Raw genomic sequence first — 27,246 nt, 5'->3', positions numbered from 1 at the left:
AAAACGTAGAAAAAGCCATTAAAAACACGACATACAAAAACACAAAACGTAAAAAAAGATTAAGACTTGTCTTTTCAGACATGTTTTGTTAAAAATTATGCTTCAACCCGGTGTTTCAAGTTTTTGCAAGCCAAGCCTTTCATGATGCTCCACAAAACACATCACACCACCACGGCATTACTTGACTGCCCCTACCATCCATGCGGCACCCCGCTTATCACCCCTAGGGCATTTTAAAGCCCCTTCCGCCCGAAAATAGGTTTGTGAATCTAAATTAAACACTTTTTATTTGGACAGCGGAACTCGGAATTTCATTGCTAGAGCGTGATACTCCAAGCAATTCACCTCAGAGTTCCACACCATTACTGCTCCATGGTGCCCTCTGACATTCCCTCATCGCCCCCAAGACTTTTTCAGACGTTTCTTGTTAAAAATTACACATTCAATCTGGTGATTCAAGTTTTTGCAAGCCATGCCTATCACGATGCTCCTCAAAACACATCACACCAATACGGCATTACGCGCCTGTGCCTCTGTCATCCCCGCGGCACCCCCCCCCCCCCTCATCACTCCTTAAGACATTTTCATTCTTTTCCCACATAAATAAGCGTGTAAATCTAAATTAAACACTAATTTTTTATTTTTACAGCGGGACTCGGCATTTCATTGCTTGAGCGTGATACTCCAAGCAATTCACACCACAGTGCCACACTATTACGGCTCTGCTGTACCTTCTGACATTGCCTTGTCACCCCTAAGTCATTTATCGGACATCTCATGTTAAAAATTATGCTTCAATCCATTGATTCAAGTTTTTTTTCAAGAGCCACCCCTTTCATGTTGCTCCACAAAACACCCCCCTCCCCACACACAGACACACACACCACCACCACCACGGCATTATGCGATTGAACCCCCTCTAACACAATTTACCACCACTTCATCATTCCTAAGACATTTCAAGATTTTTCTTCATTAAAAATAACGCATTAAGGCCATTGGTTCGTGTTTTCGCAACCCAACCCTCCCTGATACACCGCGTCAATTTCCAACCTATGCAACACTATTAATCCCCCCTAGCACCATCTACCACCCTAACATCATTCCTGAGACTTTTCAAGAATTTTTTTTAATAGGATGATAACCCCGCTTCTGCCCCCACTGGTTACAACGTTGTCATCTCCAATTCTTCTGGATTCCACCCTGGTACAACCGACTCCGACCCCAAGATGGACCCCAGATGGAGCCCGGAGGGGGCTCCATCTATGCCCCCTCCGACCCCAACTCAAAATCTACATCGTATTTAAAAAAGTGAGAATGAAATATTCCAAGAAGACGCGCATACATGATAAAGTTGCAGTAGCATTGAATGCCGAGAAAGAGAAATATTTGAACTATGAAACAAGTGTTAATGACTATCTTATTGGAAATGTATGCGTGCGCTGACATGACAGTAAGGAGTTAAATTCCTTTCGAGTACCGAAAAAATTCATCATTACTTAAGGATATACTAGAATAAAATTTCCAGAGATGATAGTGCTCAAAGAGAATGCTAGTCTAAAACTTTAAGTGGACGATGAAGGTCAAGTTGTTGCCCGTAGCGAGGCTAACACATTACCCTTGATAGATAATATTGCCATCTTTCTGGTATTAGCATTCAAAAGAAGACAAGAAGAAGATAGGCATACCACTGTAACAGCATCATAAGCCACATCTTATCCAAGTGTCAAAACTGCGACCTATGCAAAAATAATGTCATAATAGACAATGAAACCACAAGTAAAATAAAAAGAGCACTAGCAAACATTATCAGCAAGAAAATTAAAGATGATTTGATGAAAAACAAACCCATGCAAACGTCACTAGCACTATCATGGAAAAGGTGAAGGAGAAGTATTTCGAGAAAGCTTGTGCACATAATAAAATGATCTTGGCATTGAAAACCGAGAAGGAGAAATATTTGAACTATAAAACAAGTACTAATGGAGATTTTATTGGGACTGTATACGTGTATTGTCACGACAGTGAGGGGATAAATTCCTATGGAGTACCCAAGAATTTCCACCATCAAAATGGTGGTTATGCGAGAGTAACATTTCCCGAGATAATAGTAGAATGCATACAAGGACAGTGCAGCCCTAAAACTTTTAGTTGACGATGAAGGCCAATTACTTGCTACCGTTTCTGGTAACACATTACCCGTTGATAGAACCTATCCGCATCTTTCTGGTATTACCATTCAAAAGAAGACAAGAAGAAGAAGACAGGCCTACTCTTCTATTAATATCGTAAGTCATATCTTATCCAAGTATCAAAACTGCAATCTATGTAAAAATAATGTCATAATAGACAATGAAACCACAAGTAAAATAAAAATTGCATTGAAAGACAATATCACCAAGGAATATAAAGATGAATTGATGAAAAACAAAGCACCAGCAACGTTACTACTACCATCATGGGTTTACCAACAGATTCAGTCCATGAACCCGATATTATCGTCAATGAAATGTAAGACGAAGTTGTTTCCCAAAATGGAAATATGTGACATCTCAAGAGAAACCACGATGTAGTATTTTATGGGTGGATTCAAGGCAATCATTTTTATGATGATGATATTCAAAACGCAATTATTACTATAAAAATATTTTATTGCATTACTTTGTCATGTTTCCATTATTTTTAGGGTACGCTATCAACTCCGAAGGAAACTCAGAACTGATGTGTAACTTTTTATCTTTTATGGAAAAATTCAGAAGAGAACCTTTCCTTATCTTCGACGACAAAGTTCAAAACAGAACTTGAAATTTTTTCTCCTCCTAGAGAAGATTCAGAATTGATCTGGAACCTTTTTTTTCTATTCTTTGGACAAATCTTTAATCGAATTGTAACTTTTTTTCTTCCTTCAGAGAATTCGAAATTAAAGTGGAACTTGTTCCTGTTGTCTACAGAAAAGCTCAGAATCGAAGTATAACCTTTTCTCTTCCCTGGAAAAAATCCAGAATTAAAGTGTAATTCTTTTTCTCTTGTATGGAAAATCTAGAACAGAACTTGACCTTTTTTTCTCTTCTTTGAGAAAATTCAGAACTTAAGTGAGGCTTTTTTCTTCTTTGGGGAAACTTAGAACTGCAGTGTAACTGCTTATCTTCTACAGAGAAATCCAGAATTAAAGTTTAACTTTTTTCTTCTCTGGAAAAAATCCAGAACTTAAGTGGGACTTCTTTCTCATCTTTGAAAAGATTCGGAATTGATCTGGAACTATTTTTTAGCTCATTCTGTGAAAAAATTCGGAATCGAAGTGTAACTTTTTCTCTTCCCTGAGAAAATTCAGAATTAAAGTGGAACTTCTTCTCTTCTCTGGAAAAATTCAGAATCGAAGTATAACTTTTTTCTCTTCTCTGGGAAAAATCCTGATTCTAAGTATAACTTTTTTTCTCTTCTATGGAAAATCCAGAACACAACTTGAACTTTTTTTCTCATCTTTGAGAAAATTCAGAATTTAAGTGGAACTTTTTTCTTCTTTGGTGGGACTTCTTTCTCTTCTTTGAGAAAATTCAGAATTGAACTGGAACTTTTCTATTTTTTGGAAAAATTTGGAATCGAAGTGGATTGTTTTCTCTTCCTTAAGAAAATTCAGAAGAGAGCTTGAACCTTTTTCTCTTCTTTAAGAAAATTCCAAACTTAAGTGGAACTTTTCTCTTCTTTGGGAAAACTCAGAACTGAAGTGTAACTTTTTTTCTCTTCTTCGGAAAAAAAAAATCAGAATCAAACTTTAACATCCAACCAAGTGTCATTGATATTCAAAACCTGTTTTTGTTGAATTATAAAGCTCCTACGGAACCGAACCAAATCGCGCAAGATTACGTCATCATGACGAGTAAATATTGGACTATCTAGCCTACCCCTGGATACTACAGCCAAAATTAAACTCCTCCTTTGATTCTTTTTTTTTCAAAGCAAGACTATGAATTACAACCCAACTGTTTTCATTACTTCCACACTAGTTCTAGATGCCAACATAAGTGGACAGGTTAGGTTACATTACGTTAACTACGTTTAAGATAGGTTCATTTAGGTTAAGTTAGCATGACCGCTCATGCTAACCTAACATAAATGAACCTAACTTAAACGTAGTTAAATTCTGAGTTTTTTCATAGAAGAGAAAAAAAGAAACAAAGCTACACTTCGATTCTGAATTTTTTAAAAGATTACTCCGGTTCTGAGATTCACCAAAGATGATAAAAAGCTCCATTTCAGGTCTGAATTTTGCAAAGAAGGAAAAGGTTCAAGTTCTCTTCTGAATTTTTCCATAGAATAAAAGTTAATGTTCAACTGTGAATGTTTTCCAAAAGAAGAGACAAAATGTTGAACTTCGAATTCGAATTTTTTCCTAAGAAGAGAAAGACAGTTACACTTCAGTTCTGAATTTCCCAAAGAAGAAAAAAGTTCCACTTAAGTCCAGAATTTTCTGAAAAATGAGAAAGAATTATACTTCGATTCTGAATTTTCTCAAAGACGAGAAAAAAAAGCTCAAGTTCTGTTCTGGATTTTCCATACAAGAGAAAAAAGTTATGCTTCGATTCTGGATATTTTCCAGAGAAGAGAAAAAGTTATACTTCGATTCTGAATTTTTTTAAAGAAGAGAAAATGCTCCACTTTAATTCTGAATTTTCTCAAGGAAGAGAAAAAAGTTACACTTCGATTCCGAATTTTTCCAAAGAATAGAAAAAAGTTCCAGATGAATTCTGAATTATCTCAACGAAGAGAAAGGAATCCCACTTCAGTTCTGAATTTTTTCCCTGAGAAGAGAAAAAAGTTAAACTTTGATTCGGAGTTTTTCCGCAGAAGATAAGGAAATTTACAATTCAGTTCTGAGTTTCTCAAAAGAAGAAAAAAGTTCCACTGAAGTTCTGAATTTTCTCAAAGATGAGAAAAAAAAATTCATGTTCTGTTCTGGATTTTCCCTAGAAGAGAAAAAAAGTTACACATCGATTCTGGATTTTTTCTAGAGAAGAGAAAAATTTATACTTCGATTCTGAATTTTTTCCAGAGAAGAGAAAAAGTTACATTTTAATTCTGAATTTTCTCTGGGAAGAGAAAATGTTACACTTTGTTTCCGAAATTTTCCAGAGAATAGAAATAGTTCCAGATCAATTCTGAATTTTCTCGACGAGGGGAAACAAGTCCCACTTCAGTTCTGGATTTTTTCCAATTAAGAGAAAAAAGTTAAACTTTGATTCTGAATTTTTCCGTAGAAGATAAGGAAAGTTACACTTCAGTTCTAAGTTTTCCCAAAGAAGAAAAATTCCCACTTAAGTTCTGAATTTTCTCAAAGAAGAGAAAAAAGTTCAAGTTTGGTTCTGGATTTTCCTTAGAAGAGGAAAAAAATTTATACTTAAATTTTGGATTTTTTTCCAGAGAAGAGAAAATATTATACTTCAATTCTGAATTTTCCGTAGAAGATAAGGAAAAGTTTTACTTTAATTCCGAACTTTCTCTAGGAACGGGAAAAGTTAGACTTCGATTCCGGATTTTCCCCAAGAATAGAAAAAAGGCTCCAGATCGATTCTGAATTTTTCCCAAGGAGGAGAAAAAATTTCATGTTCAGTTATGAATTTTTCCGTAGAAGATAAGGAAAAGTTCTCTTCTGTATTTTTCCATATAAGAGAAGGAAGTTACACTTCAGTTCTGAGTTTCCCACGGAGTTGATAGCCTACCCTAAAAATAATGGGAACATGACAAAGTAATGCAATAAAATATTGTTATTGAAATAATTGCGTGTTGAATATTATCATCATAAAAATGAACGCCTTAAATCCACCCATAAAATACTTCATCGTGGTTCCTCTTGAGATGTCATATATTTCCATTTTTGGGGTATGCAGAACTTTTAACAATTTCTTCATACATTTCATTGACGATAATATCGGGTTCATGGACTGAATCTGTTGGTAAACCCATGATGGTAGTAGTAACGTTGCTGGTGCTTTGTTTTTCATCAATTCATCTTTATATTCCTTGGTGATATTGTCTTTCAAAGCCCTCTTTTATTTTTCTTGCGTTTTCGTTGTCTATTATGACATTGTTTCTACATAGATTGCAGTTTTGACACTTGGATGATATGACTTATGATATTGATGGAAGAGTAGGCCTGTATTCTCCTTCTTGTCTTCTTTTGAATCGTAATGGCAGAAAGATGGTGATACATTCTATCAACGGGTAATATGTTACCAGCAACGGTAGCAAGAAATTGGCCATCATCGTCAACTAAAAGTTTTAGGGCTGCATTCTCTTTGAGTACTATCATCTCGGGAAATGCTACTTTCGCATAACCACCATTTTGATGGTGGAAATTCTCTGGTGCTCCAAAGTAATTTAACCCCTCACTGTCATGACAATGCATGCATACATTCCCAAAAAGATCGTCATTAGCACTTGTTTTATAATTCAAAGATTTCTCTTCCTCAGCATTCAATGCTACTACAACTTTATCATGTATGCACGTCTTCTTTGAATATTTTATGCTCGCTTTTTAAAATATGATGTAGATGTTTATCCTTCCAATTTACTAATGATACTGATCGAAAATGTATAATAATCTAGCTATTGTCGATAAGGAGCCATAGATTATCACTGAGGCAGCCATATAGAAAATCTTGGAATAGGCTGAACTTGGAGTGGGATTTGCTAAATATGAATTATGGAATCGATAGTCAAAGCGTGGGGTCCGGAACTGACGCAATCGGAGCCAGACTTAGAGTTGGGTTTGGAGAGGGCATAGATGGAGCTGGAGTCGGTTGTACCGGGGCGGAAGCCAGCAGAATTGGAGGTGAAAGCATTATAAAATATCTTGAAGTGTCATAGGAATGATATGGTGGTGGTAAATGACGTTAGAGGGGGGTGAATCACATAGTACCATGGTGGTGTAGGGGGGTATTTTGTTAAGCAAAATGAAAATGCTGACTCTTGGAAAAAAACTTAAAACAATGGGTTGAATCATAATTTTTAACAATAAATATCTGAAAAATTACTTGGGGTGATGAGGCGATGTCAGAGGGTGCCACAGACCAGTAATAGTGTGGCACTGTGGTGTGAATTGCTTGGAGTATCACGCTCTAGCAATGAAATGCCGATTTCCGATGTTCAAATAAAAAAACAGTGTTTAATTTAGATTCACACGCTTATTTTCGGTGGGATAAGGTTAAAAATGTTTTAGGGAGTGATGAGGGGGATGTCGCTGCAAATGACAGATGGGCAGGCGCGTAATGCCGTGGTGGTGTGATGTGGTTTTAGGAGTACCGGGATAGGCTTGTCGTGCGAAAACTATAATCACCGGATTGAATGTGTAATTTTCAACAAGAAATGTCTGAAAAAGTCTTGGGGATGATGAGGCAATGTCAGAGGGTGCCGCAGAGCAGTAATGATGTGGAACTGTGGCGTGAATTGCTCGGAGTATCACGCTCTAGCAATGAAATGCCGAGTTCCACTGTTCAAATAAAAAAAGTGTTTAATTTAGATTCACAAGCTTATTTTCGGGGGGAAAAGGGCTTGAAAATGCCCTAGGAATGATGAGGGGGTCCCGCGTTGATGGTAGGGGGCAGGTGCGTAATGCCGTGGTGGTGTGATGTGTTTTGTGGAGCATTATGAAAGGCGTGACTTGCAAAAACTTGAATCACCGGATTGAAGCATAATTTTTAACAAGAAATGTCTGAAAATGTCTTGAAGGTGATGATGTGATGTCAGAGGGGGCCTTAGAGCAGTAATAGTGTGGCACTGTCGCGTGAATTGATTGGTGTATGACGTTCTTGCAATGAAATGCTGAGTCCCGCTGTCCAAATAATAAAAAAAACAGTGTATAATTTAGATTAACAAGCTTATTTTCGGAGGGAAAAGGTTGAAAATGTCTTAGGGGATGGTGAAGGGGGTGCCACATGGATTGCAGGGGGCAGGTGTGTAATGCCATGTTGGTGTAGGGGTGTTTTGAGGAGCATCATGAAAGGCTTGGCTTGGTGGTGATGAGAAAATATTATTCAAATGCACGTATTGTCATGGTGGGCGATTTATTCATAGTCTTAGCTCAAAGAAAACGTGGTATTTTCATTAATAGCTCTCAGAAATACCTCAATATGGTCTAAATTTTCCTCTAATGTTAACCCTGACCCTCTGGAAATGATTGCTAGGATGTATTTTTCTTTAAAAAATGGTTCTTTTTGCTTAAATTTTATTTTTTATAAGCTTTTTTTCACGTTTTGTTTTTTTGTCTGTCGGGTTTTTTAACTGCTTTTTCTGTGCTTTTAATAATGTTTTGAATTTGTTTTAATTAATAGAAATTTTATTTACAAAGGACTGTGTTTTTTAGATTTATTGTTTAGGAAGAATCTTCAATACCTAATCGTTTACACAATTTAAGCATCTTGTAGTCCCCTCTAGCCTTTATTACTAAATGACCAGGTGGTAAATCATTTCTAGCAATCGGTTTTCCACCTCTGTGTGTCAGCTATTGCACCCGTAGGAAACACGCTATCATCATTCTAGCAAGCGAAATATGGGAATTTTCCTCGCAGGTAACGGGCTGTTTCTAGAATGTATTAGCCATAACAGAATATCGAAAAGGGCTTCATGGACGAGTTGATTAAGGCAAGGTTCTATTGAATAGTCTGTGTTCATATTTGAAAAAGTTGAGGGTGATGTGAATGGGGGGGAGGGCATGGGCCAAACGGCCTCGCTTTAGGGTTTTCAAACTGATTGGAAAGCCTTCCATCACTCTCATTTCGGTAGCGTAAAAATGTTCGTATGTCTTTTAAAATGTATCCATGAACAGTCTATTTTATGAACTATGTGCATAATATGGAACTCCCTGGAATTCCCTGGAGCAGGCCTTATCATCTCGCCGTAAAATTTGGCGGTCGTTTTTTTAGCACTTGGGCATCGAAGGAGAGGCATGTTGCACTTTAATCGGGTTCGGCCCTGCAAAACACCGCTGTAACTTGAATCTAGTATTAGATAAACCCTTTGGTTTCCTATGGCCATCGGTTGTATGTGACGATTCCTTTAGAACAGTCAAAAAAAATAATATATGACATATTTCTCTTTACTAAGTAAACACTATTGCATTGACTAAGATCAAAGAAGCTTTGCATAACCGTGGCTGAGCGTGATTAGAAATAAGAAACTGTATTTTTAAAGAGCCTATTATTTAAAAGGGATTTTTTAAATAAGTGTTTAAATAATTTTTTTTCAGACACCCAGACATAAAACTTCATCGGTTCGTCGTTGGATGTGCTGAAGATATGAAAGACGTTGAAAGCGAAAGTATTGATGCTGTTGTATCGACTTTGGTCCTTTGCTCTGTTGCTGATGTGATGCAAGTACTCAAAGAAGTCAAAAGGATCCTTGCAGAAGTAAGATTAATCTTGCTCCATGCTTAACGCTGGCCTATATTACCTCTTATGTCTTTCGGCATTGCAAAAAGTCTGTAGTGTGATATGAAAGAGTTACCAAACCTGCAAATGTGTTTGTCCTTTTCTGTGAAAGTTGCAATATGAACAACAATTTAATGCTACAATTAGAGGGAACCCTCCCCTCCGAGCTAAGCTTGTTCTGCAGGGCCCCCGGGGAAATCCAGACATACAAAATCTACTTTTAAGAAATCAGCTACAGCTGAAAACTTTACCACCGTAACCCTCTCCAGGGGTCTCTCTGTAACTAGGTACAGGCCTCGGGGAGGCAGCTCTTGCGTATGGGTGTTAATAGGGGGTTCAATTCATTCTCGTTCCTCAGTGAACTGAAAAATTGTTCACAGGATTTTTCAATTTATTGAAGGTTTAGTGGGAAGAGTAGACAGTGAATCGTCTTGTCTACTGTACTTGCCAAGCGACTAGCCCTTATCCTTAGAGTGTCACTTATTTTCTGACGCTTTTTTTTCTTTAAAGAGTTCTAATTCTCTCCAAGGTCTCATAAAAGGGTCTGATTAGGAGCCATATTGCAATGACTGCACAAACCTTACCACTTACTCAACAGCTATGGTCAGTACTTCAGCTATCCTCGAATTTTCGGGAAATTCTCCGAAAAAAGGTTTTTTACAAGTATCAATGAAATTGTTAGCAAATTTCTACAATCGCCGCACGTGCAAATGACTTGAGTCACCACGATAAAGGAAACAAAGGAAACGACCTTTACACAATTTCTTAAACCAAATCACTTCTATCTTCCGAAATTAAGGTTTGAAATAAGATTGGAGTTGTCAATACTGAAAAATTAATGGTAAAATTATAATGAAAAATCCTAATGTTAAGAAACCAAAGTGGAAGACAGCAGATGGAGAGTAGGATAAATATGGTCCATCTCAATGGAATTTAATACGCAGACAATGTTCTTTAAGAGAGCAATATACAAAGTACGTTTGAATACAAATTGTTGTCTATTGCTGACAAACGAAAAAGCTAATCAGGGCAACCTTTCGCAAAGCAGCAGTGGAAAAAAAGGAGAAAGAGACTATTCTATGTTCACCAAGGAAAAAAGTTGACAGTTTCGTTATACGAAAAAGAAGCGGTTGAAAATAGTATTAGTCCGATTGAAAGCCAAAATCAGAGGAAAGAAATTGATAATTACGCTGCAAGTAGTAGCACAGTAGACTATGAAAGCTGCATACAGATTATGCCGATCAGCGACGATGTGTCAGTACATCCCCAACGGAGCAACGACAGCTATACTGCCAGTAATAAGCCCTATGAAAAAAAACAAAAACAGATGAGTTGAATAATTCAAATAGGACCTTTTTCTGGGGTGCGTCAGTGATGATCCCAAAGAATGAACAGTTGCTATATTCTTTTACAAAGAGGGATCAAGCAAAATAAAGACTGCAGTTCTATCATCTCAGAAAGGAAAATAGGTGACAAAGTAAGAAGTTTGACTGCAAGTACTTTCTATCAACGATTAACAAACGGAGAGTCAAGATCATAGCAATTTTTGGCTTATCAAAAAAGTACTGGATTCGTTTATTGTGCTTTGTCCAAGCTCCTTGAAAAACTAAATTAGCAGCAGCAAGTACGAAACTTGGTAATGAAGGGCCATCCAAGCGGAAAGTATATAAAGTATCCTCTCCGCTCATGAGAAGTCTCAAGACAAACATGGACAGTGAATTAGCCTTGTTGAAACGAAAAAAGGAACTTAGCAGCAATCCCTAGATATTGCAAATCTTATATTGAAACATACAAGAATTCCTGGAGAAATGTCCTTACTAGAGCGTTTACAGTTAATAAAAAGTTGACTAGCAAAGGATCTCTACCCTACCACGAGAAATTTAGTAAAAAAGTTATGATTCTTAAACTCATTTTTTGGGACACCAGACACTTTATCCACCATCCAAACTCATCGTTTTATTATGATTCGAACATCAACTGAATGTACAATCCTAGAATTAGAAAAGATGAAAGACCAATCGGATGAGGTTTTCTCCTGACTCTCTGTCCTTTTTTCTGACGCTACCAACATTATATTTCACTGATATATAAAATTAATCTGATTTTGCACACACTTCTTAATGGCTAAAATTCTTTTGGTTAATGAAAAGATGAAAGTCCCAAAGCTCACTAGTTAGAAAAAACAAGTGTTGATACTCTATATAAACTCTATAATATCTCGATGTCTGTGATACGAAGTAAATTTTAGTTTATCTTGAAAAACATGATAATAAATAATATTTAACTGACCCTATTTTAGATCATAACTCCTCACGGATCTCCCCTCTCCCGCTTCTTCACCATCCTCAGTGATTGCATAATCTTTCAAATTGAATTCTATACTTCCGGGGAATAAGGAGGGAAAGTAAATTTATCATTAAAGAGCGCTGAATTTATAAAGCTTTACGTCTGAGACTCGTCTTCTTTTGCATAAAATAATAATAAGGATTATATACCCAGTTATGATGTTAATGAAAGGGAGGTGTAATATGAATTAATTTCCGTGATGAAGCAGGACTTGAATATAACTGAACGCTATTATTAAAACAATACCAAATACTCGTTATCTGTCTATCATAGGCAGCGCAATAGCGCTGCCTAAGTAAAGAACGATATTGACACACTGTATCATTAATTTTATTTTTATTTTTTTCGGTTTTTTTCTTGGTCTTAGACCAGGGCACTTGGTATCGAAGGAGTTGTCGTAGAAACTTCGAAAAGGGCTCATTCGATTGGAAATTGGAGTGGCTTGTGCCCTTTTTAATTGCCGAAAGTGAATGGAAGGCATCTAACACCCCTTCCACGCCCACCATTTCTCCAAACACATCCAATCAAAATTTTCAGATAGCCATTTTGTTCAGCGAAGTTGATTTCCAGATACAAATTAGGTTTTTGAGGAGGACACTCCCCCACAGCCCTCAGGGCAAGGGTCGTAAGTTATGCCCTGGGGGTATATAAGGTTTTTATGGAAAGCTTTGTCGTAGAAACTTCAAAAAGGGCTCATTCGGTTGGAAATTAAAAGGGCTAGTTCTTTTTTAATAGTCGAAAGTGATTGGAGGGCAACTAACCCCCCTCTCACGCTCACCTTTTCCCCTAATACACATAATCAAAATTTTGAGATAGCCATTTTGTTAAACGTAGTTGAAAGTTCTGGAAATTAGGTGAGGATGACAACACCCCCCCCCCTATAGCCCTCAGAGCAAGGGTTATAAGTCAAGCCCTGTGGGCATATAAGGTTTTTATGGAAAGTTTTGTCGTAGAAACTTCAAAAAGGGCTCATTTTATTGGAAATTGAAAGCGTTAGCGCCATTTTTAATAGTCGAAAGTTAATGGAGGGAAACTAATCTTCCTCTCACGCCCACCCTTCCTCCAACCATATTCAGTCAAAGTTTAGAGATAGCCATTTTGTTCAACGTAGTTGACAGTTCTGGAAATGACGTATTTGCGGATGACAAACCCCCCAGAATCCCCGGGACAAAGGTTGTAAGTTATGCCCTGGGGGCATATAAGGTTTTTATAGACAGTGTTGTCGTAGAGACTTCAAAAGGGGCTGATTCAAACATATCCAATCAAAATTTTCAGATAGCCATTTTGTTCAACGTAGGAAAGGGTCAGGAAATTGTGTCTTTGAGGATGACACTCCCCCCACAGCCCTCACGGCAAGGGTTGTAATTTTTTCCTGGGGGCATATAAGGTTTTTATAGAAAGCGTTGTCATAGAAATTTCAAATTGGGCTCATTCAGTTGAAAATTGAAAGGGCTAGTATCCTTTTTATAGTCGAAAGTGATTGGAGGGCAACTAACCCTCCTCTCACACCCAACATTTCCCCAAACACATCTAAGAAAAATTTTGAGATAGCCATTCTGTTCAACGTAGTTGAAAGTTCTGGAAATTAGGTCTTTGAGGATGACAAAGCCCTCAGAACACTTATGGCAAGGGTTGTAAGTTATGCCCTGGGGGCATATAAGGTTTTAATAGAAAGTGTTGTCGTAGAAACTCCAAAAAGGGCTTTTTCGAAAGGAAATTGAAAGGGCTGGTGCCCTTTTTAATAGTCGGAAATGATTGGAGGATACCTAACCCCCCTCTCACACCCACCATTTCCCCAAACACATCCAATCAAAATTTTTAGATAGCCATTTTGGTCAACGTAGTTGAAAGTTCTGGAAATTAGGTTTTTGAGGATGACAACCACCCCCCCCACCCCTCAGGGCAAGGGTTGTAAGTTATGCCCTGGGGGCATATAAAGTTTTTATAGAAAGCGTTGTTGTAGAAACTTCATAAGGGACGATTCCATTGGCAATTGAAAGGGCTAGTGTCTTTTTTAATAGTTGAAAGTAATTGGAGAGCAACTAACGTCCCTCTCACGCCAAAACATCCAATCAAAATTTTGAGTTAGCCATTCTTTTCAACGTAGTTGAAAGTTCTGGAAATTAGATCTTTGAGGATGACAACCCCCTCACAGCCCTCAAGGCAAGGGTTGTAATTTATGCACTGGGGGCATATAAGGTTTTGAGGGAATGAGCCCTCAAAAAGGGCTCATTCGATTGGAAATTGAAAGGGCTAGTGCCCTTTGTAATCGTTGAAATTGATTGGAAGGCTTGATATTTTTGTAGTAAAGATCGATGTGGGTACAATATATATTTTTTTTTTTTTTTTTTTTTTTTTTTTTTTTTTTTAGATCAGGGTACTTCGTATCAAAGAATTTGTCATAGAAACTTCGAAAAGGGCTTATTCGATTGAAAATAGAAAGGGCTAATGCCCATTTCAATAGTTGAAAGTGATTGGAGGGCAACTAATCCCCCTCCCACGACCACCCTCCCATTTTCCCGTTATGTTTAAAAACTAAATGTTGCTTTAAGATTAAATCAAATGCACTGTGTTAATACTAATTCCCAATAAGGCATCTCAGCAGTATCCCAAGAACGACTGAGGGTATTATGTTCAAACTTTCGGGGCTACTTCTACTCTTAAAATTTAACCAAATCAAAATAGCGTAAGTGTATCCAAGTTATCAAAGAAAGTAAACAGAATTATTTGCGAATGGTATCAAGTTTTCCATTTCAGGTCAACTAGAGGAGGTGTGAAACTAAATTAATCACTACTATTCGTGTCCAATTTTTTAAAAGGGTGTATGTTGTTAAAATTTGCTGAAAAATTTTTTCCAGTATACAAATAGCAGGCCAAACTATAAAGTCTTCAAAAAACGAAAAGATTTAATCTCTTATTTTCTTTTTCCCAGAAAAGACTATGTCAATATAAAACAAACAGAAATTAATTTTAAAAAAACTTTTTCCACAAAATAAGTTTTTCAAAGAAAAGTAAAGAACTCCATTAAACCAAAAATGAGCAAAAACTAAAATAAAATAATCTACCAAGCATGAAACTACCACAAATCAGCATCGATAAATAAATGAAACCCAAAACCAACAGAAATTACAATAAATAATCGAGTCAAACTCAAACCGAGTAGAAATTGACATGAGTAGGGCTCAAAGCCACTATGCCTTCCCAAGGGCAGAACATAATTTGCACTTTACTGAAAAAAAAAAAACGAATGTGCATTGTCAGTTTAATATACATAAACTTATATTTATTAATCAAAATGTTAATATTATTTGATTTATTAAGGTTATAAAAGTAAAAACATTAATTTTTTTTTCAGTAAAGTGCAAATTATTTTCTGCCCTTGGGATGGCATAGGGGTTTTGAGCCCTACTCATGTTAAATTCAAGCCAAACCTCACTTAGAAGTAGTCTGAAATGACTTGCGAAACATGGCGCGTCTTAAGTGGACACTTAAGCAGTAGTCCAGGAAGTGTGTGAAAAAAAGGGCCTAACCCGGAACAAATTGCAATAGAAATGATTCTTTCACTACCCGACTCAGAAAAATGCGCTGATTCCAAATATGCAAATTTTGCTCATCTAGCTGTTTCACAAATACGTTTTTTGGGGGTTGAGGTAAATAAGAAGGAGGAGAAATATGTCTTTTGCAGAAATGCGTAGAATCACGAAAAACAATACGCATTTAGGGGTAATAAAGTATACTGAATCTGAAAATGATCTCTAACTGCAAGGATAAACAACGGTTATCAGTATTTATAGGGGAAGTATGCAGGAGGAGGGTGAATTTTCTCATCTAGTGTTAAACCACGCTGAATCTGAAAGAAACCGGTCTTAAAATGTAGAATGACAACTATCACCCATTTTGATGGTTTAATTAACGATTAAAGCATTCTCAACTTTTTTATTTATATAATATACAAATGTGATAAAAAAACTAAATATTAATATTCATAGATCTTCTTTATCATCGCGCCCATTAACTTTGAAAATCTCATCTGTACCCAATTCATACAAATTGTTCCTTTGAATGCTCCAACGGCCCAGGGGCATTTTATTCAATATCCTTTGCAAGTGCATCGCATATTTGAGCAGTCGGTTTTGCAGTTACAGCGAAGAACTGCAAGGAGAGAGTTGGAGGAAGCGGGGAGTTCACCAAAAATAGGGCGATATAATCCATTCTGAATTACCCAACCAAAGTGGCCAGGGTCGAGATTACATCCCAGGGCTTTCCATGATCAAACTTGCAAATAAACTCGAAATGAGTGGAAGCTGCAAGCATCACTGGTGGGAGGGACCACTTTAGACTAAACATAAGAAGCAGATGCTGTAACTTTCTCGATGAATTTGAGATGATGCAACTGATTGAGGGTTGAAATTGATCCTGGACACTTAAACAGAAGCATCATTGCCTTCTTCTCAGCTGCTGAAGTATCTTGCTAGGTGGATAGTGGGTCCATAAAAATTTTAATGGATTCGTAAAACTCATTACTTTTTATCAGAAGCTGTAGTCCCGCTGACTTCCCAATGCCATAGATACGAGAAGCTGAATCACACCCAAGGAGGGCGTGGACATACAGGACTGTGCTGCATATACGAGATCCAAGTTTGAGTTTCGTTGCATTTATATCCCAAATTCTATTCTTTGAGATTTCAGCTCGAGGTTCAGAGTAAAAGTTAGATCGCTTGGCTATCTGTCTGTGCGTGATAACAGAGGAGTATAAGCTGTCTCGTCTCCAACCAGGACAGTAGGCATAAGAGAAGCAGATCAAACTGCGGTTAGAACAATGAGAAGATCAGCTTCCCCTTCTGCTTGGTATACCTGACACCCAGCTTTGGTCAGGTACTCACTGGTCATGGCTATGATTGCTTGCTTATTCTTGAACTTGCTTAGGAACACTTCTTTCTTTGTAGAACAGACCATATTCCTGCTAAAATTGATCTGCGGGCACGATCATTTCCCTTTCCGTCTCAAATGGGTGATGTGTTTGATTGAAGGTGCTTGGTCGTATCCGTCGAAAACCACCGACGTCCTTTGCGCCCCGTATTTCCTTGCAACGTAGTCAACGTACTTCTGGTAGATACTATCATAAGTTGAGTTTTTTCCCCAAGGAATTCGCTGAAGCAGTGCCCCACCATCGAGAACTATATGCTTGTCACTGAAATCTTTGACGAAGTCTTCAGTTTTCGGCTGCTCATCTGCAACTAGACGCCACAACATATTGATGAGGGCAGGCTTATTAGCTGCTCGTAGTAGTCCTTTTACTTCAAAAAGCGACGCAAGGGATGAACACAATCCATACTTAAAGTATGACTCTAAATCATCTTTGCTATTTCCAGCAACTGTCACCAGCCGCTGAAACATGAATGTTGGATCAACGACAACTGACTGTCCGTTAATATCTAGTGCACCTTTATGGGCAAGCTTTACAGTTACAGACTTATTCTCAACTGTGTAAGTGCTCACGTTTTCCCCTGTCATGCTATCCATGATTTCTTGTCCGACGCATTTAGCTGTGTCGACGCTGACTTTTTCATCAGCCGTAACTCCAGAGGTAATTTTTCGCAAGTTCTGGTCTTCTGCGAAAGGGGTGTTATCAGCATGAAAACGAGAGAGCTTGCTAATGTCATGGGTGTCGCGTTCAATCCTTCACTCTCTAACGTCTTTGTGCTGTTCGCTCGTCCCATATTGGACCTTAGCAAAAGTTTGCATCGACGAATTAATTGCACTACAATTTGGTGCTGAGAGTAACCAAGTCAGCCTCTGCAACTCAGTCATGCAGGTTTCCCCTGTAAGACCACCGTTAGTTTTCAACCAGCGCATGAGGACCTGCTCAATGACCAGATCTGACGACAGGCCCGCCCAAAATTTTTTGGATCTGCGGATAACATGGCTCCCGTTCTGAAAATTGTCAAACACATCGGGATTGGTAGTTTCCAGCTGTTTCATATTTTGCAGGTACACCCTGGCAGACTTCGCATATAGGAAGTGGTTGGACGCTGCGAAATACGGCAACATAGCTTCAACTGCCTGAAGGTGAAGATCCCAGTTCCCCGTGCGCTCTGCTTGGATGAACTTCTTAAGTATGTTTATCATTTTCATATATTGAATCCACAGTTTCGCCGTACGCGAATTTTCCAAAAGTGACTGTTTAAGAGAAGAAAATTTCTTGGCGACTTCTGCCAGGGTCGGATTTTCCTCTATACTTTGCATGTCTGTGTGACCTTCCAATGCACCAAGATAAACAGTGAAGAACTCCATAAGCTCGTCGGAGGCACTGAATATTTTTTCCGTGTCTGCTGAATCGGCGCCATCTTCAGTGCTGTAAAGCTAAGCGAAGAGAAGTGTATTCAGTGCCCAGTCAGTGAGTATGTGTCCTCGTATAGCTCTGGAATAAGCTCTCCCAGAAATGATTTGTAGAACAGTATTTGGTGCATATATTATTTCCAACGTGTCTTGAAGTCCAGAGCCTTCCATAATCTGTCCCATAATCTGTCAGCCGCAGGACAATTTTTTTTATAGGACTTGCATCCGACTGGCCAGATTTAATCGACTAGCCAGATAAGGCAAAACATGATGAAACAGGTTTTATCACTGTAATGATAGATTTAGAATCGCCCGAAGGATTTTTACATGCTGGGACTGTGAGGTCCCGTCAGTCGCGAAAGGATAATGAAACTGATGGAGTATTTAGATGATACCTCTTATTTTACATTCCACTAAAGATGATTTTCATAATCACGATGGTCTGGTACCCTATTCTAGACATTAATTTTGCTGTTTTACACCTTAATATTACAACATGAATGTTACACCCACACAATCAACCTCAACCTCAAAAAAATAATTTTTAGTAGTTTGCTATATATTCATCGTTCAACCTAAAAAGATAAATGAATTTTTTAATTTTACGTTCAAATAAAGGTGATTTTCGTACTCACTGTGATCCAGTACCCTATTCTAGACATCAATTCTGTTGTTGTACGCCTTTATATGGAAACACGAATTTCACCTCCTCAAAATCAACCTCAACCTAAAAAAAACATATTTGTGAAACAGCTAGATGAGCAAACTTTGCATATTTGGAATCAGCGCATTTTTCTTTACCTGTATTTTTCTGTGATCTAGTACCCTATTCTAGACATCAATTCTGTTGTTGTACGCCTTTATATGGAAACACGAATTTCACCTCCTCAAAATCAACCTCAACCTAAAAAAAAAACATACTTTTGAAGCAGCTAGATGAGCAAACGTTGCATATTTGGAATCAGCGCATTTTTCTGAGTCGGGTAGCGAAAGAATCATTTCTATTGCAATTTGTTCCCGGTCAAACCGTTCCCTTCCTGGACTAAAGAGGAAATCGTTAAAATGTTCAAAGCTTGTAGGTTGTTTTGTGAGATACGTTTCTTGTGCTTGGATTCATATTCAGTATATTTTTTTTCGTTGGTGGGCGGCGGTTTCAAAAAGCGAAAACCCTTAAATAAAATCTACGGATTGATTTCAATTGGTTAAGCGAAATCTTGCGCAACCATATAGCCTATGACCTAAGAAATCAGGAAAACCTGGGAACTCAATTTTTAATGAAAAAAAACCTGCGTATACAGCTATGCACTTTTAACGCTTAGAGGGCGCCAAGTTTGAAAATGAGGAACGTGTGTGAAAATCAGCAGACAATGAGCGAAAAAAAGATATGTTATCGTGGGGTTCTAGAAACTGTAGCTTTCCTGATTGCTGTAGGAAAAGACAAATACTGCAATTATTTGGCAGTAAACTGGCTAAAAAAAACAGTTATTGAATGATTAAAATTATGTGGTAATATAACCCTAACATATAAAAAAAAAAGAAACTAAAAAGAAATGTCATTGAACAGCTATAAATCTAAACTATGTATTAATATGTTCATTATCAAAATTAGTCAAGATTGACCCCTTAAATATGAGTAAGTCAAATTATCAATTGACTTCCGCACAACAGCATTTTTTAGAAAGATCAATCATCTTTGATTTTGAAAATATTACTTTTATTACTAAATTTTTATTATGTAGAGCTCAAATATAAAAGTCAATCGTTTGCTTCAGACACAAGGAGAAAAACCCAATCAGATGTAATGCATTCAATTGTTATTGTTTGATGTAATAACACCTTATTGTATGGATAACCCCCCCCCCCCACCCCCCGTTGGCCATTAGACTAGACTATTTTGCAAAACAGGAAAAGCATTGTCAAATTGCTGAGTGTGTTAACATGGCGATACTTTGCACATGACAAAAAATATTTATAATTTTGTAACAGCCAAAAGAGAAATCGTAGAAAATCTTGATTTGTAAGTACAAGTAGAGTTAAGATGAAGCCAAGGAGTAAAATATGTTTTTATTTTGCTGTTCTTGGTAATTTATGATTTGAATAAGACATTTTTTTATTAATTACATACATCCATGCACATTGTTCTTTCTTTTAATATAAAAAAAACCGTATTGACCAACACCATTTATGATGAACTACGTCGGTCTTTTTTGTAACCAGGTTCGTAACTTTTGATGAGTAACACTAAACTTGATGAAACTTATATATTTAATACCAGCATAAAAATCCAATTCTTTTGATGTATCTATTGATATTAAAATTCTGTTTTTTAGAGTTTTGGTTACTATTGAGACGAGTCGCTCTTTATATACAGTTTGTTACCACGAACTGTTTGATCAGCATAAAAATCCGATTCTTTTGATGTATCTATTGGTATAAAAATTCCGTTTTTTACAGTTTAGGTTACTATTGAGACAATTAGCTCTTACAATAGAGATCGTTACCACGATCTGTTTGATTGCTTCAAAAATCAAAGATCTTTGAAAAGACTACAGTACGAAAAGACGTCAAAAATGCAGTTTTTTGTAAAAAATGATTATATTTTTAAATTTCTTTGTTTTTTTGATTAAAAAGGGTACAAGAACTTTTAATTTCCGTTTAAATGAGTCCTCTCGCGACATTCTTGGGCCACTGGGTCGTTACGATCACCCCTGAGAAAAAGAAAAAAACCAAATAAACACGCATCCGTGATCTTTCTTCTGGCAAAAAATACCAAAGTCCACATTTTTGCAGATATGAGCTTGAAACCTCTACAGTAAGATTCTCTGATACGCTGAAACTGATGGTGTGATTTTCATTAAGATTCTATGACTTTTGGGGGGTGTTTTCTCTTATTTTGATGAGTAAGACCAAACTTGATGAAACTTAAATATTTAAAATCAGCATAAAAATCCAATTCTTTTGATGTATCTATTGATAAAAAATTCCGTTTTTTAGAGTTTTGGTTACTATTGAGACGAGTCGCTCTTAATATACAGTTTGTTACCACGAACTGTTTGAAATAGTTCATTTCACCTTTCTTGGCTCTTTTTCACGGAGTTGTAGGTTTAGCAGAGCTACTTCGCTCGTTCCTGTTCTTGTGAATTATTTTCGCATTAGAAATCATCCTAATCTGTGTTCTTTTCTTTGATAGGGTGGCAAATTTTATTTTTGGGAACACGTCCATGAACGTCCAGGAAGCTATCTACATACTATCCAGAACTTGATGTCACTTTTCATCTGGCCACTCCTGTTCGACAACTGCCAGCTAAATCGTAATATAGATGACATGATTGCCAAAAGTGGTTTTAGTTCATTGACACAAAACCGATTTTATGCCACCGGTACGACAGGGCTGTTCCAGCTAATCAAACCTCATGCTAGGGGGATTGCAACCAAATAATAAATTGGAGAAGTGTCATTTTAAGATGTTGTTTTAGTGCTCTGTGTCAAATCTCAGAGGGAATGGTTGTCCGATAGTAAATTTCATGAATAATTAGATAATTACTATAAAAAAAATAGCTGAAACTCTCTCGGTTCAGGTGCCTTAAAAGTTTTTTTTCCTTGCAGTAGTAGAAGTGGGCTATAATGATTGTTTAATTTTGCTGTTTTATAGACATAAAATTCAACTTGTTTCACTGTAACATCGTTATGCCCAAAAACAAAAGACGTTTCTCACATTGGCATAAGTGTATGGAAAAGTGGCAGCAGGGGTTTTAAGCCCTTCTCAAAAATGGGTTCTCTTCCAAGAAAAAAAAAAGCAAACACAGCCTGCAACTTAATAATAATGCGGAATATGAAGTAAGTGTACTTCTGCGAATGCGAACAGTAAATAAAAAACCTATTATAAAAGTGTTTCTCATTTTCTCCTGTATTTGGAAAAAACAAAAAAGAACTTCTGATACAACCCTGTTCGTTTTGGATAAAACAGTATATTCTGTACCAAGACTGAAAATACAGATTTTGAAACTATTAGAACTAATTCAGTAAGACCATTGTCTTCTAATCACCTATGAGCTTTGACTGTCAGTGCACAAATGAAGAAACTTTTTTACAGGGTTTTCTATGCTTCTAATAATGGTATAATATGCTTTTAAACTAATCCTTTCCTTTTTGTTGCAAATGAGCAGATAATGAAGAATAAAAGAGATGACGAAAAAAATCTTAATTTGACTATATCCATCTTTCGTCCCTAATCGTTGCCTATTGGTATAATATCGGATTTTTATGGGTACGCCTATGTAGCGGAAGAAGAAGGGCTAAGGAGACCCAGAAACAAGACTAACTAAGAAATGAGAAGACTAAGAACATTCGTGATTTTGATGACTGCAAGCAATCCTGAGCGATTCTTTCTCCTTCAATTTTCTGTTTTCAGATAAGTTTTTGCATGAAGGCTGTAACTAATTCGTATAAACCAGCGTAATCCGGGCTAACGCTAAGAAATTGATCGAACAGAAGTAATTTAAAGCTTTTGTGCGCTACTAATACAACTAATACATCCTATTCAGCACATCAGTGCTTTATTTAGTCAACTCCATGTTTATTCTTGTGTACCAATCTTCAGCTTCAGGATTGTTTAAGTATATTGAAACTGTTTGATTATTTTATGAATGAATTATGGTTTAATAATTGTTAAGTAACAGAAGCTGGGTTTTTTACTATAAATACAGGCATAAAACCGATTTTGGCTTGGCACCTTAAGTTAAGAATTTTATGTTTGCTGACAACCAATTAAACTATTCTTCTCCTTCTTCTTAAAAATAGCACCTGGAATCCTAAACGGCCTCTTTTCGGCTTCCAATTGTACTTCTTTACAAAAATAATACAATTAAAAAAAAAATACATAATACAACATTCACATACAGTTCAATACATGATATAGGATTTGATTGACTTGTGGAAAGTGCAGGTACTCGAGCTGTCTGTTCTCCGCAGTTTAAGACCGACAGGCCGGCTGGTATCGATTGTGCCATTGTGCCGATCTACTTCGTACCATTTAAAATCGAAAAAGATTCTCGGCCAAAAAAAGGTTTTGAATTTACACACAGTAGATCCTTTCAGGTCCTTCGGTAATGATTATGACCTCCTCAAAATCGTGAATTATTCTATGCAAAACAAGCACTTAATTTCAGGACCACTTTTGCTTTCTATGCTTTAAATTTTTCTATGCCAAACAAGCACTTAATTGCAGGACCACTTTAGTGAATGTGTTACTCGGTTTCTGCAAAAAGTAATTACATGTTCCATATAATTAATAAATCATTTAATAACTTTTCCTAATATTGACTTGCAGACAAGAAATGAACAACAATTTTAAAACTGAAATGTTTAAAGTCCTATATAATAGCGATCCTGGGTTGGGTCCGAATGCCAGTTAGTCGCTATGATGAAAAAGAACGCCACACCATACAACATCAATATCGACACCGCCAATATCAGGGGGCCATCTCTCCGTCTAAGTGAATGCACTCCATAGAGTGATATGGTACAAGGTTTGATTTTTTTTTTAAAGCAGATAGCAAAGTGGGGTTTCGCTTCTCGATGCAATATTGAAAGTTTCGGTCGTAATGTTGTCTCAACTTGAGCTGCTCTAATGTAAGACTCCCCTAAATTTCATCAGGGATTTTGTCGGGTCCTGCGTTAAGAACTCATAATGAGGATCGTCTATGCATAAAACTATGAAAAAAAGCCTAAAAATTACACTAATTTATCGCTGAATCATTTCATGGCCCAAATTTCTAAAACCAAAGGTAGATGTGACAACTTTTTGGAGTCTCCCAAGACAGAGCCCAAACAAGGTGCGCTTGAACTGCATCTTCTAGGGTTACATTTAAGCAAGAAAAACTTGTAAAAATTACAATTAATAGCTGAATAACATAATGCATCTACAATATTCAAAATAGTATTGAAGCTGAAGGAATCTCTTAAGCGCAATAGCTTATTTTTTGAAAGTTTCAGGTACGCCCTATGATTTTAGACACAATGATTTCCTGTCAAAGAGTAGTACATTCTAAGTAATCCATATGCTACTTAGCTACCACAAAGTGTTATTTCAATATGTGTTTTAAAGGTTTATATCGTTGTTTGTCAATAAAATAATTTCTAACACAACTTTTTTTTTCATCGTAGTCTGGAGCTACAGAAACACACATGAAGTTTCCGACCTTTCTGCCCGGTCCACACTAAGCATCGGCACTGTTTCTGTTTTTGTCTGACCTGTTTCTGTTTATGAAAAAAAAAAAAAAAAAAACAGGTCATCAGTTTCTGTCAGACCTATTTCTGTTCTGTTTTTTAACCTGTTTTTTCCGTTTTTGTTTTTTCCCCGTTTCCTGTTAGTTTACCAAGCGCTTGCGTTTGAGCTATTGACAAGCGGATAAAGGTCGGCGAACTTTTGCGCTGCTATCTAGTGGCGAAAAGTCAGAGCGTCTGGATAACAGAGGAAGAAAACGAAAAAAAGAAAAGAAACAGGCATTGAAAATTAAATGCCACAGCTCAAAATTCCTACATAACTGGTTAAGAAATGCATCCATAATATAGAGGCATTGCACATGAGTTTGCTAATGCTCGAATGAAATTTTCAGTGCCATCCAGGTCTGTCGACCCCACTTCTCCTCAAATCCCACCATGGACTTTGACCTTCCTCATAATAAATACTAATTTCTTATATTGGACCAAAGAACTTACCCCCATCCAATACATCCAGAAAAAAATTGCTGGACTTAATAAATTACATACAGTGACCATTTTCTCATTTTTGTTGATGGATCTAAAATAAATGAAAAGGATTCGAGGGGAGCTTATCTGCCATCCCTCAGCATAGCAGTTGATCAGAGACTATCTGAAAATGTTTCTATAATGTCAGCGGAGTTAAATATCATAATTATGGCATTACAGTATGTTATGAATAGTTTCTCACAGATCCCCTAATATGGAAAATATTATATCTGAATCGAAGTCAAGCTTGGAGCTCCTGTATATGGCATCTCAATATAAGACGGATATAGATTCATTCCATTATCTTACTCTCACAAATGCACTTGCTTCACGAGGCATAATAACGTATTTCCAATATGTTGCGTGCCACTCGGGCATTATAGGTATTCATCATGTTGATGAAACTGCAAAAAAGTTCCTAAATATTGATCAGCCAAGTGGGAGACCAATCCCCCTTAGAGATATATATCGATGGAGATTATCTGATGCCCATCTGATTAATACTAGCCTAATCCATATATATTTTCTTTCCCCAATAAGCACGAATCTAAAATTTACCCATAGAATCCTTTCAGGCTCACATGGGCTAAACCTTCAGGCTTTTTCCTATCAGTTCTCAAATCAGTTCTACTGGTTAACCCCCTCCACCCCAGTTTGCAGATATTGCAATACAAAAAAATGAAACAATTGACCATTGTCTACTTAAATGTAATATGCTGAGGTTTGCACAGTTTATCCTTCAGATTAAACTGTTGAAGTGCTTCAAATACCGCAAAATCTCACCAAGTCAAGGGCCTAGCTTACCTAACGTGTACACAGAGCCAGGGGGGGGGGGAGGGCCATGGCCCCCTGACTTTTTGAGGGGTTTAATTTTCAACTCTGAAGCTCTTAGTTTATTCTTCCTTTTCCAAATTTTTTTGTTGCTTTTAATTTATTCCTGAAAAACCAAAAACCAGGTCATTAGAAAACAGCAAATTTAAGACACTCAAAGATTTGCAGCGAAGTCACCCTTTTGAAGAATATCTCCTTTGGCATGGTTCCGTCGGATTCGGCCTGTCACATTATACTGTCTCCAATAATTTATGAGCCCGGTCAGCCTGTAAAGTCATTTCCATGGCCATATCCATGGCTCAAATATTCAAAAGAACAGGACTTGGTATTTTGCTTCTGTTGCCGACACTTCCGAGGATCATCGCTAAGATTAGGCGAAAGATATGACGCAAGAGCATTCATCAAAGTGGGACTGAGAAGTGAAGATATTTCAGAGCTGATAATGCTGCACGAAAGCAGTAACCGATAAGAAGCATATACCATTTTCTGAACGAAATTTAAAGCTGTTCAGAAGAAAACGGTTAAACTGTTGTCTTAAACCTCTCAAAAGAACAGGAAAATGAAATATTAGAGAACAGACGGTATGTAAAGGCTCTGCTGAAAACTACAGCCTTACTTGGACGGCAAGGTCTTGCGTTTCGTGACTATGATGAAGGAGAGTCCAGTGCCAATCTAGGAAATTTTGTTGAGACGTTAGGTCTTTTAACGGAAATCAACCCGGACCTGATGAACAAGTTTCGCAAGGCATTTGGCCATTACTTGTCACACGAGCACCAAAACGAATACATTGAGGTCATAGGAAATAAAAATAAAAGTTCTATCGCGAATTTAGTCAGAGAAGCAAAATATTTTGCAGTTCTTGCTGAAGAAATAAAAGACCTCTCAAAAAAGGAACTACTTGCGATCTTAGTGCGCTATGTATATGATATGAAAACCAAAGAAAGAGCCATAGGTTGCTACCACATGCGCAAGGTTGACGCTGAGAGTTTGGCCGACTTTATTTACAACGAAATAAAGTGTATTGGCCTTGACTGGTCAAAATGTGTCGGACAGTACTATGACGGGAGGAGTGTAATGATTGGAAGGTTTTCAGGAGTACAGGCCCGTCTCCCGGAAAAAGCACAGCAAGCGGCGTAAACTCACTGTCATTCCCATAGACTTAACCTTGTTATTGGCGATTGTATGCAGAAAATACAAAGAATTTCGTCAGTATTTTCAGTTTTGCAAACAGTTTATGGTTTTGCTTCCAACAGCAACACTCGATACCAGTTGTTTCTCGGGGCCCTGAAAACTGTCAACGCTTGAAAAGACAGTCGTGACACGCTGGTCTTACTGGTATAGATCAGTGGCTAAAATTCTGGTGAGATATGACTGCATACTCACAGTTTTGTCAGTTGTTCAAGAATCTTCTGACAGGGAGGAAGCGGCGGAAGCTACAGGTCTTATGAATCAACTAGTCATTTCCCTTCACATTCAGGTTGCATGTCACTCATGAAGTTCTTGCAGTGACCAACCCTCTTTCTGAACAACTGCATGCCCCAGATCTGATCATTTCAGA

The 27,246-nt window shown here is 37.2% G+C and overlaps 1 protein-coding gene and 1 pseudogene across 1 annotated transcript in view; both read left to right on the top strand.

Annotated features, from left to right (window-relative positions):
• The window catches only part of LOC148950310 (thiol S-methyltransferase TMT1A-like), a 32,492-nt gene extending 8,847 nt beyond the window's left edge, over window positions 1–23,645 (top strand). The window contains exons 3-4 of the mRNA XM_089092296.1: window positions 9,242–9,401; window positions 21,298–23,645. Coding sequence (XP_088948422.1) covers window positions 9,242–9,401; window positions 21,298–21,546 — 409 coding nt within the window. The 3' untranslated portion in view covers window positions 21,547–23,645. The remainder of the gene's footprint in view (window positions 1–9,241; window positions 9,402–21,297) is intronic.
• A 2,245-nt stretch (window positions 23,646–25,890) lies between these two features.
• LOC148950309 (zinc finger MYM-type protein 1-like) lies at window positions 25,891–26,993 on the top strand (annotated as a pseudogene).
• Window positions 26,994–27,246: the final 253 nt, after the last annotated feature.

This window comes from Artemia sp. Qi Xiang Cuo, chromosome 7 (assembly GCF_049724085.1).
Source record: "Artemia sp. Qi Xiang Cuo chromosome 7, ASM4972408v1, whole genome shotgun sequence".
Classification (NCBI taxonomy): Eukaryota; Metazoa; Arthropoda; class Branchiopoda; order Anostraca; family Artemiidae; genus Artemia; species Artemia sp. Qi Xiang Cuo.
This window is presented reverse-complemented; position numbering and strand designations above follow the sequence as displayed.